Below are 12,740 nucleotides of genomic sequence, written 5' to 3' on the forward strand. Positions count from 1 at the left end.
GACGTGCAAACAAGATGCCAAATTGTTTTTCAGGTAGATTAAACTCTCTTTGCTAGCAGCTAAAAATGGTGTGTTGAGTTGAAAACTCAACGATGTTTTCAATATCAGATTTTTTCAGGAATAAAATGTGAAACACCTATTTAATGTTTATAGCATTTTTTCTGCCTGTAACCACAGTTTTTTCCTTAATTGCAAAATAGGTAGTGTCTGAGCATAACCATATTTTGGAAAAAAGAGGAAGTTTGAACAGGAACTGTGAGAGCAAGTACAATATTTTATAATTGATGACTGGCAAGCTGACATTCCTGAGTGAGGTCCTGACTGCTAGGTAAATAGTGCTTTCTTCAGGGGCTTACACTATAGTAGTGCCTAAGCATATATAAACTGTAGTTTATCTTGCCAGTCTAGATGGGACTCAAGTAGGCTTTAACTATATTGCCAAGCTTTATAACAGCTCTGCAAAGCCCAGAGCAGTGATCAGAAACATAAGTAAAACATTTTTGTCCTAACAACTGACATTTCACTCTTCAGTTTTGAATGTGTCAGGAAATTGCGTGGTTGCAGCCCAACCTTAGAGGAATTTAAGAGAGTAGATAATAAATGTGTCTTCATTTTTCCCCAAATAGCATTGTTTCTGTAAGTTAAATAAATGAAAAATTTCTTTGACTTTTACGCATTATCATAATTAACACTAAAATAACTTGGAAAAATCTCATCAGGAAGTTACTGGCTCAGTAGCTGTCATACAGATGGCCATTTCCTCTGTGATCTCCTTCCGCTATGCATTAAGCAGAGGGATAAAACACACGCCATAAATCATGTGTTTTAGAGGGATCCACACTGTGAAAGACTATGCAGAAAAATTGGAGCACTGTCCTGAAACTCTTCCTAGGCAATACACTGTCCTACTCCATTAGCCCTAAGCAATAAAACAGGCTCGTGTAAGCCTTGTAAAAAGGCTGTGCGGGACAATGAGGACTAGCAGAGAGCAATAACAGGATTGCCTGGCCTGCAGGTCCAGCAAGGTAGGTCCCAGGTAGGGAGGAGGCATCAGGACCTCCAAGAAGTTTCCTGTCAGATTTAGTATTGTTGTTGGTATTATATGGGTGGTTCTTCACTGTTTTGTCTTTCTGCCTCTGCCCTTTCTAAGCCAGGAGCATTCCCATCTAATCTGAGCTCTTATTACACTATTTCCAGATGTACACAGTCTAGGAAAGAAAGCTCTAATCAAAGACACTCTTACACGAGAAATTTTCAAAGCGTGATAAAATTGCCAAAATAGATGAATGAGAAAAATTGTTGTTATGGTTACCGCTGGATTTCAGACAAATAAAAATAGCTAACAGACTTACAGTTTGCATCTTGCCCCAACAGTTGCAGCCATTTAAAAATCAAGGTAAATAAACTTACACAATGGTTTTGGATAGAGATTCAATTCCAAAATATGGTAGGTGAGTCTGTTAACCTGTACTATATGTTAGGGGCCGTGTATTTCCAAAGAATCCTGTGTTTTCTTAAAAAGTGGATTTCATTACTTCAAATGTAACTGAGGTGAGATACTTCTTCAAATGATCTTTTTTTAATCATATTTCCTCAAATAAGTACAAAGGTTATAAAAAATAAAAAGTTGATTAACGTTTTAAATTGCTGTGTCAACTCTCAAAAAATCAGTTACATTTTAGATGTGATTCTATCTTCATGTCCCATAAATTATTGGGAGAACTCTCAATCTGGAAAATAAAGTCATTTTATTTTTCTATATTGAAAGCTCCCAATTTAAAACTACTTTGTCACAAAATAAGAAAAAAAGGAAAACACTTTCTGCTGTACAAAACATCTGTGTTAACAGATTTTAATTTTTTTTGTTGAATATTTCCTTTATTTTATCATTTTGTTCCGGAGTTTTCCCTTCCTTTTTCCAGACCTTCCTTGTGGCTCACTTGAAATCACTGTGCAGTTCAGGTGGTTGATAACAGTTTAATTTTCATACTTTACCTACCTCAGACCCACAGGTTTAATTCACGTTGTGGGGGAAAAAGTTTTAGGAAGTGATATAGGAAATATGAGGTATAATATAATAAAAGCAGTACATGGTAAGAGGTCAGAGTGGTGCAGGACTAGGCAGGTGTATGCTGTCAGGGAGGGCAAGTCAGCCAGATGGAGGCTTTCGGGTGTCAGATGGACATCCCAAGCCTTGCAGATTTGTGCTGCTTTGCAGGCATTTCTACATCACATGTACCATGAAATTCTGGCTTAATTAATCAAAAAGCCAGATGAGACCATATGAGAAAAAAGGTGTGTGGAACAGGTTTTTATTTCTGGTTCATGAATAGGATGTAGTCAAATTTAAGTTAGCAGAAAAGGTTTATATTTGTGAAACTCAGTTATTTACTTAAGGATATGTTCAAATGACTTTGCAGATAAAGACAAGCTCACTCTGTCTTTACTCTGAGCCAGCCAGAGGCGTGCTAACCCCAACCTAAAAGCCATGAAGGTGTGATTATTACAGGATTGTGCTCAAGCTGATAAGTAACCTCAATGTCATGTTAACCATAGCGACATGCATCAAAATTGCCTGGCTGGCTCTCACCGAGGGCAAAATGACTTGGAGTCTTCCTGCAAAAGACTGTGCAGATGTACCCCTAATCAGGATGTTGTTTTTTCCTTTTTTTGTTTTATTTTTATTCTAGTATCTCATCCCAAAAGTAAATATTATAGAAAAGATTAAAAAAAAATTAAACATAGATACACACACAAAGTACTATCTTGTTTTTAACTGAAAATGGCACTTCATTAAATATTTATGTATTAGTCCCTGACTATACTAGTCTCTAGTAGTCTCTAGTAAGTTTTAAAGGTATTATCTCAACGATCAACTTCCTTATTTTTATTATAATCATATTAATGTTTTATAAAAAGATGACAACATTTTGTTAGTTCATACTAATCTGCAATGGAGATGCAAATTTTGTACTCCTTCCTGGATTTTCTCCAAACTGAAGATGTGAGAATAGAGCTTTTAAAATCATGATTCAGCAAGGCTCATGTGCTTAGCTAGTTAGTTTATATTGCGAGAGTCTATTTTCCAGTTTTTTCAGTTCAAATAATAAGGTTCTTACCTCAAAGAGCAATCGCAACTGCAAAACTCTTGCCTTTTGTTTTGAAGAAAAGCTATGCATTTCATATGGTTTTACACCAGAGGCAGATTTTTTTTCTTGTACATACTTAAAATATTGTTCCAGTTTTTTGGAGGGAGTGGGTTAAACATCTAATTTTCCCTGAATCTGAAAACTGAAGAAATTTTTTAAGGCTAAATGTTTTCATTGTAGGCATTTCACATGGCTCTGTTGATTTTACAGTTCAGGTTATCACAGTTCTTACACAAAGATGAAATGTGTGTCATGTTGTATTAACCCTGGAATATATTTTGAGTATTGTTGTGGCATGTATAGCCCTTTCAACTCTGATTCTTTACAGTAAATATTCACTGTTTCATCTTTAGTATTTTAACCCCTTCTGACAAAAAGGTAAAAAAGTAAAAGCAAGCTTGAAAATATGCTGCATTGTTGCTCATCTCATGCATTCTTAGTAGTAGAGAAGAGTCGTGGAGGAAAACAGAAAAATCACTATATTCAGCTAGAGAAGCCCCTCTTCATTTGTGCAGAGCACTTATGTTGGGCTCAAAAACCATGTAACTTTATCCAAAACTCAACCTGATCTCATGTGGAAATCTCTTTGGGTGAGAAACATTTGGGGAGGAAAAGTAAGGATAAACGAAACTAATTTTTGTGCAATTTCTTTTATATATTTGTCTTTAGTTTTGCTTCTACTAAAATTAGTCACAAAACTTTTTTTTTTTTAATGGGGCTAGAATGTCTATACATATATGCTGATGGGTCAAAGAACAAAAATTGGAGTGCAAATGCACTAAGAGTAAGACTATCTGCTTAGCATTGCTGAGTTTGATTCTTCTGTGAAGAACTTAAAAGATGCAGGAACAATTTAGGCTTCAGAATTTTTAGGGAAATGTGGTCTTTGGAAAACTGTCCTAATTCTGGTAGTTGTGTATGTATTCTGCATAGTTAGCGCACAAATCCCCTGGAGAAACAAAAGGTTATTATACTTGTCTGCTTCTGAGTTTTCACTCCATTTTCCTTTTTTTCCAATAGGGCGGAGTGAATGGCTTGACTGGAGAACTGGAATTTGCAGAAAATGGGGGGAATCCCAATGTGCATTTTGAAATTTTGGGGACAAATTATGGAGAAGATCTTGGCAGAGGCATCCGCAAGGTGAGGCTACATACGTTCAAACAAGAGAATATTTTACCGATTTTTTTTTTTTTTTTAAAACCTTTTTTGTGTTCCATGTTAATAGAAAACTGTTTGATGGCAGATAACGTGTTGTTGTGTATCATTAAGAGGAGTAAGAAATGGAAGAAAAGTCTTGAACTTCTAGATACCTATCTATTTTATTATTGCAAAGAGGTCTTGCAGTAGGTTGTGTTGATCGAGGTGGTGTTTGTAATACAGAACGTGTTAAGCTGCTGGTTGACTGTCCCAAAAGACCAGCGAAAGCTGTTATTTTGTAACCCTTGCAACCCATTTCCAAAATAGCAAATTTTACATTGAATTATGTTTAGAGCACCCAGATTGGCAGTTGATACTTATGGTCAAAGTGGGATGCTGCAACAGTTAGATGATTAAAATTCATAGGTACAGAAAGAGAAAATCTGTTGTAACATAGACAAAATTTCTGTAATCTCTTGTCTTCATGAAATAAGTACACAATGTTTTAGTAGAAATTAACTTTTACAGAATAAGTGTAGTGTTACGTACTCAGCTGCCAGACACAGTCCAAATACCTGGACTTAGATTGTTTGAGGAAATGGCATACATCTCCAGCAAAATTACTTTTTCTTGGTATTTCAGTTTTGTTAGTCTGTAAAAATAAATTTAAGTCATGTGTAAGGAATGGTGGAAGCAGGTCTCTATTTGCAATGCATATCCTTAACTTTGGACAACTGCCCATCTGGAATGGCAAAAGTAGCAAAAATCATATGGTGCCTCTTAGGAAAAGAAAAGACTACTAGGCTTTTCCAGGAGCAACTCTCCTTCAAAGACAGACCTCCTGAAAGATAATATCAAGATCTCTTCATTTAGTGTATCAGATCACACTGGTTTTTATATGTGAGGAACATGAAGTGATTGTCTGAAAGCAAATGACGGAGAAAGTTATCTTAATATATGTAAACTGGTTCCATGTGTCAGTGTCACTATATGATGAAGTACATCATTTGTCTGCATGCCTTCTGCAGTAACAGATAAGTGCTCTGAAAGAAGGGAGAGATAAATAAGAAATTAAAAGTATGTCTAAACTCCTGAAATTTCTCCTCTGCTCTTCATTGGAATTGTTATTCCGTTCCTGATGTTTCATCTGTTGTCAATACCTTAATGTACACACATGCCTATAGTTACATCACCTTAAGCAGAGATCCTGACAGATGCTTTGGAAACTAAACAGAATTGGATCTTGTTGATATTTGGAGGTGCACTTCGCAAAGTCTTTAGGCGACCAGAATGTTGGACGAGTCCTTATTCCCTCATCTATAAATTCAGCCTGTTTCAACATATTTTGACTTATTTTCCACGCTATGCATCAAGGAGCTATTCATTCTTTAGAGCAACCAGGTTGTCCTTCCTAAGACAAATCTGTATCTCTTAATTTAATTTAATTGGTTGACTTTGGCTGGTTTTTGACTTCAGGCCTGTTTGGGTCAATGCCCGAGTGAAGCATTGTGTTCTTCCATTTAAAAAAAAAAAAGAGAGACCCACAGAAAGGTCTTGGAAATATGGAAGTACAAAAAGACTTTCTAGCATTTCTAACTCTTTTCCGATGGTATAATTTAGATTTATAGTGCAAATTTAAACTATGATACAGTTTACTTTTAAAGAAGAGATTAATGACTATGGGCACATGTAAGTTGTGCAAAACAATGAGATAGTACAAACAGGTTTTTTGAACCTTCCTTGTTTACCCTTTATCATAGTTCAAGGACAAAGAGACATTCACTGTCTTTGAAAGGAAACAGATTTGAAGGTGGTCAAAGAGAACAGAGTTTTGCACAGAATATAATTAGACCACGAAACTCAGTGTCACAAGACCCTGTTCAGGAGAAAAGCAAAGTTAAAAAGTAAGATACTGAAAGTGTGCATTTTTTTATGTTTGCCAAGATGAGCATTTAAAAATAAATATAGACATTATAAGAAAATCTTCATGTTGAAGGTTGCACTATAAATGTCTATCCTTAGAGTTTTGTGATGCGCTGCAGCTGGTTAAAAAGAAGAAAGTGTCCAGAGCAGACCAGATTTAATATCTTCCAATTTTTTTTCTAAACAGCATTCAGTGATCCAGAGAAAGCTTTAGAAAGAGTCCTGGTGTAGAGAAAGGAATTTTCTTCAGAAAGAAATTTCTGTATATATTGTGAGAATGTGATAATTGTTCTTGGAAGCGTCTTTCAAAAAAAAAAAAATTCAGAATAATTCCAATTAAATATTGTATTTTTTTACACTAAATTGAATAGTAAAAGGATTTTAAATAAATACGGTATTTATAATCAATGTCACAAAGTCAAAAAACCAAGCTGAGGATCCTAAAACTTACATCAGAGATAGAGAAGAAAAATTTTAAGGGGAAAATGCCATATGTTGGTTTTACTCTTTTGACAAAAGTTCACATATTTTATCTTTGATTAGGTTTTACTTTACAGTGTATGAGCCACTAGTGTTGGAAACAAATCACAATAATTACAGGAGTCAGATATATTTTTGTTAGCTACACTAATTAAAGTGCACTTCAGATTTTCATGTATTTAGTGGTCTGACTACAGAACTACCTAACCATTTTTATTTCTCAATTCTAGTAGAAACAGCTGCAATTAGCAGACTGACTGAAATTTCTAAACAAATGCATCTTTCCTAATTAACATGTTTCCAAGTACTTTTATAGGAGATAATGAAGGGTGAAATCATGACAAAAGGCCCATTGAAGTCATTGGGACCAGAAGTTCGCACCAAGTCAAGTGTGTAAAGAAATTCCCCCCCACTCCCCCCCCCCAGGAACAATCAATTTATTTTAATTAAAGCCAGTAAAATTTTAAAACACACTCAAATTTCTCAGGAGTCCAAATTCTGCTTGAAGTTAGTTCTGTTTGGGTTCTGGAGCCATTTGGTTCCTTCTGAAAAGTTCCCTTATATTCACAGGTTAATATTCCTAGGACTCAAAAAAGCAAACAGTTTAGGAAACATCAAGAATTCATGTTTGTGTTTGGTTTTATTGGCCAAATTAAACCATGCATCTAGCAGAAACTGTCTGCAAGTCCCCTCCTTCAACTTTGATAGACTACCGTCATACCTGGAAAGCAGTGAGAGCATTCATGTGGAAGTTTGTTGTGTTGGGGTCCTTCATCTAGTGCCAAGTTAGCAAATTCAGGAGTGGGATTTGCCTGAAATACAAATTTTGTACCGTTATGTCTGTAAATGTTATCCATCACCTTGCAGACCACGGATTGCTTAGGCTATATGTGTTGCCAGAGTCAGGTACTTGGAGTAATACAGTCAGATCGCTGCCAGATACTGATTTTATTGACAACAGTGGTGTTACCATCCCAAAGGAACTGCAGAAAAACTCTTGCTTTTACACATCATGCTGTGGCTTGCATTTGTGCAGATATAGTTATATTCAGTGGGAGACACGGGTGTATTTCTGACATTTCTCTGTTGGCATTTGTCTGTTGGTATTTGACATTTGAGTATTCTTTGACATTTAAATTTCAGTGCAATACTTTTATCTATACTGTTGAAATAAAAGCTACCATTCCTGTGAATAACCATCCAACAAACAAATGAACAATAGGGAGTTGATAGCTCAGAGGAGTACTGTCTGCTCTCTTAGTGGTGTAGAAAACAGTACTGCAGAAATAGTGGTTTTCATGTTTCTTCCAGTGCTCCTTGTAATTCAGAATGGGCTCATCCTCAAAGGCTGTGCTACACCTTTCGAAGTTTAGAGGACTTTCTTCCTGTTCCCACACTGGTTTTCTTACCACGTGTGGACATTTGGAGATCATGGTGCATTTTGCTCTACCTCCATATCCCTGTTAGCGTACACCCACCTCCTGTGAGTTTCACTTCTCTTCTGAAGATGGTTTCTGTCTTTTCCTCCCAGTGGGGGAATGAGATGACATGCCAGGCTCTCGCATCTCTTCCTCTCTGCACCAGGATGTCCATGTCAAGGCTTTCTTTACATTCAGGACACCTAGGGATGCCTTGGAGCAAGGATAGAGCTGTAGGCATGCAGGAAAAGAGATACCCTGGGTGGGGCACCTGGGTAACCCAGCATGCTTTGAGCCCTCCACATTTGTCCAGTAGGATTGTAGGGCTCTGTCCTAAATGATTTTATTTTGATTTTAAAATTAAATTAACTTAAAATTTTCCTTAAGGAGGAAATGTTATCTGTTTTAATCTAAGGGATATCTGTAGTGCAAAGTGTTTCATGTGAATGTGATTGAAGGCCATAATGCCTGACAGATGTGTTGTTCCTCTCTCCTTCTGCCAGTGTGAATGGCAGAACCTTCCCTGTGGCATCAATGCATGCAGGTTTTATTTCACAGACTTACGTGGAACATTCTATAGTTGTGTTATTTGTTCAGAGATGGGAAAATTGTATTGCATTTTTTGTTTTCATTCTAGTAAAATAATTGCTACTTCCACTTCATCTGAGAAGAGTTGTTGATTACAATCGTGGCATTGCTTTGTTATCCGGTATATAATTTTTTCTTACATTTGCATCACGAAGCAACATATATTCAAAGTGTATATTTTGATCTTGGGGAAGTTGCTGTCTCTTCTTATAAAGTTAAAACTTTTTTTTTGCATCTTTTCTCTCTTATTCCGTTTTGCTTCATTAGGTAAAAAGAGAAGTTATACAGCTCTGCTGACACTTATTAACTAACACTATTTAATAACCAAGAGTGGACAAAGTATTTTCTTCTTGGTTAGCTTCTTGGTTAGCTGCTTGAGGTAAATAATGGGTTCACCTGTTCCCTTTGTGATCATGATCAAAGGTAGAGCTCTGTAATGTGATTTTAAAAATGTATATATATCAGCACCTGGTACTTTAAGCTGTGATCTGTTTCAGCTGTTTCTAAAGGCTGACATGCAATTTATGATGTGATTGAAAGATATACGTGCTATTTACAGAGACATTATTGATGGTGTATTTTCTAGTGAGTTGAAAATAAATGTTGCTGTGTCTGACTGCTTTGCCTCTAGTGTTGATAGAAAAGATGGACCTGGCACAGTACTAACATGATATTCTCTCTAAAGCAACTTTAAATACATAAGCAGCCTGCTAGAAATAAAATAAACTATTTAGTACTAAAGGTTAAGAGGTAATTAAATACCTTGGTGAACTGGGACCTGCTGTTTCAGTTCAGCACAGTACTTAAATCTGTTGTAAACCTGCTGAAGAGTTCCATTTCCTTCCTTTATTTAGTGTTATGCAATAGATGAAGATACAGTGACTGATTCTTTACTTTCTGCTAGCTTTGTGAAATTTCAGTGAACTTTAATTGGGCTGGAAAATGTTGGGAATTTGCATGTTATCACAATGAAACTAGTGTTAATAGAGAACTGTGATTTACTTGAAAGTGCACTTCTGTTTAGCTTAAAAGTCAAACTAAATGCATATTTGAGTCTAATGAAAAATGGAAAAAATGCCTCTATGCATAACTGTATTCCTGAATTTTAAAAAAATTTAGAAGTTTAAAAAATTTCCCTCTCTTTGCTTTTGAATAAAGCATTTTCTTTTAAAATCTGAGACTGCAGAAAGAGAGACAGACTGACTCAAAGTAATCAATAGTGTACCACCTGGAGAATTTGTCAGATTTTGGACTCTCTGAATCAGATGGGGGTGGGGGGAAATCTAAATCTTGGTGCTGGACTGTCCAGGTGCCTGCCCTCACCCTGGGCTGTTTGTCTGGATGAGCGAGTATTTCAGTGTTCATAACAAGTGCAAAGTAAAGAAGCCAGAGATGGATTCGGTGGCTTGGTGGATGCTGCCACAGGAATATGGAAGACCAAGGTTCAAGTCCTTCTTTTAGTGATCATTAATAAATGCAGAGCAGAGCTGCTACTACAGGCAGTGTTATGAGCAAGCTTCTTCACATGAATTACTCACCTGTGGAGCAGGACATCCACCAGGAATACATGAGAGCCAGGATCAGGTTTATGAGCAAGAACCCACCCAGAACTCAAACTGCAAACTAATACCCACAAAGCCAAGGAAAACATAGTGCAATAGAGACGTATTATCCCACCTATTTCTCCTTTAGAAGCAGCACAGTCAGCCATGTCTGCTGAGCTCGTGTGCCCAGGCATTTGAACATAGTGGGACCTGTTGTAAAACAGCAAGGTGATTTTAGGCTGTAAGTCAAACGGGTGTCCAGATTTCCCAGTCTAGAATAATAAGGTTAAGTGCCTGGGTTCAACTTCAACTCAAATAATTAAGACACAGGTTTATCCGGTTTTCGGCATGCAGGTTGGATGGCTTTTAGCAGTGACATTTATAGGGCTAGAGGAGTGGGATTTGAACCCCCAAAAAATCTTTCAAGCCTCTGAGTAACTGCAACACTCTGGAGTGAAAAGGGGTTTGCTCCTGCATTGGGAACAGTGGGGAAAAAGGGAAAATGTAGGGTGGCAGGAGGGGAGAGTGCAACAGGACCCTGGGGAGAAGCATTGATGTCAAACAGAAATTCCCCTTGGGACCTTGGTGCTCTGTAGCATTTCTCTTGGCAACTTTGGCAGGGATGAGTCCGTCTCTCTTTTGCTCAGAATTTCCATTCTTGTCAAAACTGATATGAATGTTCTTAGTGAAAACTGCTTTCAGTGGATTGGGAACTGCCTATTTTGACTGATTGCTTTCATTAGAAAGAGACAAATCTTTTTTATGTATCTTTAAATCTTTAAATTATATCGTTTCATGGTTTTTATTCATTTTTGTTCATTGGGATAAGAGGTTACGTTTTACCTGTCTCCTGTCGAAAATGCAGTTGTCTTGACAGCAAAGAACAGGAGAAATATTTTCCACTTTCAAAGTTGTGTTTTTAATTTCCTTTAATATCTTGTTATGACAATGGAAACTGGAGAAAGATCAGTCAAAAAATAATTAAAAAAAAAAAAAAAAAAGCTAGGAATTGTATCAGTAACTCCTGTTTTCTGTTGATGCTGCTAGGCAAGTGCCTAACCACAGTGGCTCCTGTGTGATTTTTCTATGCTTCAAAATGGGCACAAGAGCAAAGAATGATACAGAACTTCATTCATGTCTTTCGCAGCAGAGATTTTTTTTGTCCTGAAAAATTTTGAATAGCAGAAATAGTGTGGTGTTTTTTTAATAACTACAGTGGGAAAGAGAATTTGGATTTGAATATTGGCCGGGTTAGTGTGGCATGTGAAACTTCATTCGTATCCATTAGACATTTTTCCTTCATTTTTGGGTTCCTCTCTTCTTCTTGAACTGCTTGCAGTAGGCCATAGGTCAACCAGGCCAAGGGATTATATCACTTTTGTTTTTCCAACCTTGATATTTGCAGTTAGTAACCCTTTACGGTTTTCAGTATGATTGGTTGGGCCACTTTTGAAATACCTTTACTATGATTATATGGCTTTTTCTTCTGCTTGAGTAGCTGTGAAAGCCTTCTCGTGAACACGGATGTGCAGAACTGGCTGGCAAGTTGTGGTGAATTTTTATCCTCAAATACTTCAGCTGAGCAAATTAGCTTTGTAACTCACTTCAGAGATCTGAAGTGCTTGGGAACTTTGAAGTACCTCAAAACTGACATTTTGAATAATGTCAGAAGGAACTGTGTATGATTTAAGAATGGACTTAATGCTTCATTGACCTCTCAGGCAGTAATGCTTCTATGTGATTTTGGAAATCCCATTAGGGACTTCACCTTTAAGGGAGCACTCGGTGGGTGCTGCTTCAAGAATGTGTTTCATCATCCTTGAAATTAATAGGATAAAACACTTAGCTCAACTTGGAATTGCTTGTTTTAAGGTGGGGATTCTCAATTAATTATAGGTACCTTTCAGAATTAAAGTTTTCAGAAGTTTTCAACGCTTGTCTTTTGCTCTTCAGAGTTGGTTTGTTTTTGATCAAAGCTATCATCTGACGAAAATTGCTTCATTTCATGAATACTTGTAACTGGAACAGACATACATTTTCCAGTTGTAGGAAGAAGTAATAAGTGCGTTTAACCCTCCATTAATCCAGAGGAAGGGGGTATTGTAGCTAATTTGTCATGTGAAGAGGGAGATAATAACTATATCTTCGGTAAGTTATGTATTTCCATCCAAATTTGGAAGTAAATTGGGTATCCTAGTCAAAAATTAATAGTAATTGGAAAACCATGTAGACAGGAGAGAAGGATGATAAAAAATTGAGCTGCTTCTTTTAACAGGAGGCATGAAGAGATGGTAGTAGGAAATGGGTCATTTAACTTTAGCTTTTGAGGGTGGTGAAGGGTATTGTTCAGTTCTCAGAATTAAGAGCTCAATGCACAGCCTTGGGGAGGCAGATATGTCTAAGGGTTATAACACAGATCCTAGTCCATAATACGTGGAAGTAGAGCTACACTGATTTCACAAGATTTGATAACTTGCTTTTTTCTTCAAGAACCACAAGCC

General features: G+C 36.8%; 1 protein-coding gene across 2 annotated transcripts in view; it reads left to right on the plus strand.

Annotated features, from left to right (window-relative positions):
- Positions 1-12,740, plus strand: part of GRID2 (glutamate ionotropic receptor delta type subunit 2) — a 743,870-nt gene that overhangs the window by 521,694 nt on the left and 209,436 nt on the right. For both annotated transcript variants that reach the window (XM_050895938.1, XM_050895939.1), the window contains one exon: positions 4,170-4,289. In XM_050895938.1, coding sequence (XP_050751895.1) covers positions 4,170-4,289 — 120 coding nt within the window. The remainder of the gene's footprint in view (positions 1-4,169; positions 4,290-12,740) is intronic.

Source organism: Gymnogyps californianus, chromosome 4 (genome assembly GCF_018139145.2).
Source record: "Gymnogyps californianus isolate 813 chromosome 4, ASM1813914v2, whole genome shotgun sequence".
Lineage (NCBI taxonomy): Eukaryota > Metazoa > Chordata > Aves > Accipitriformes > Cathartidae > Gymnogyps > Gymnogyps californianus.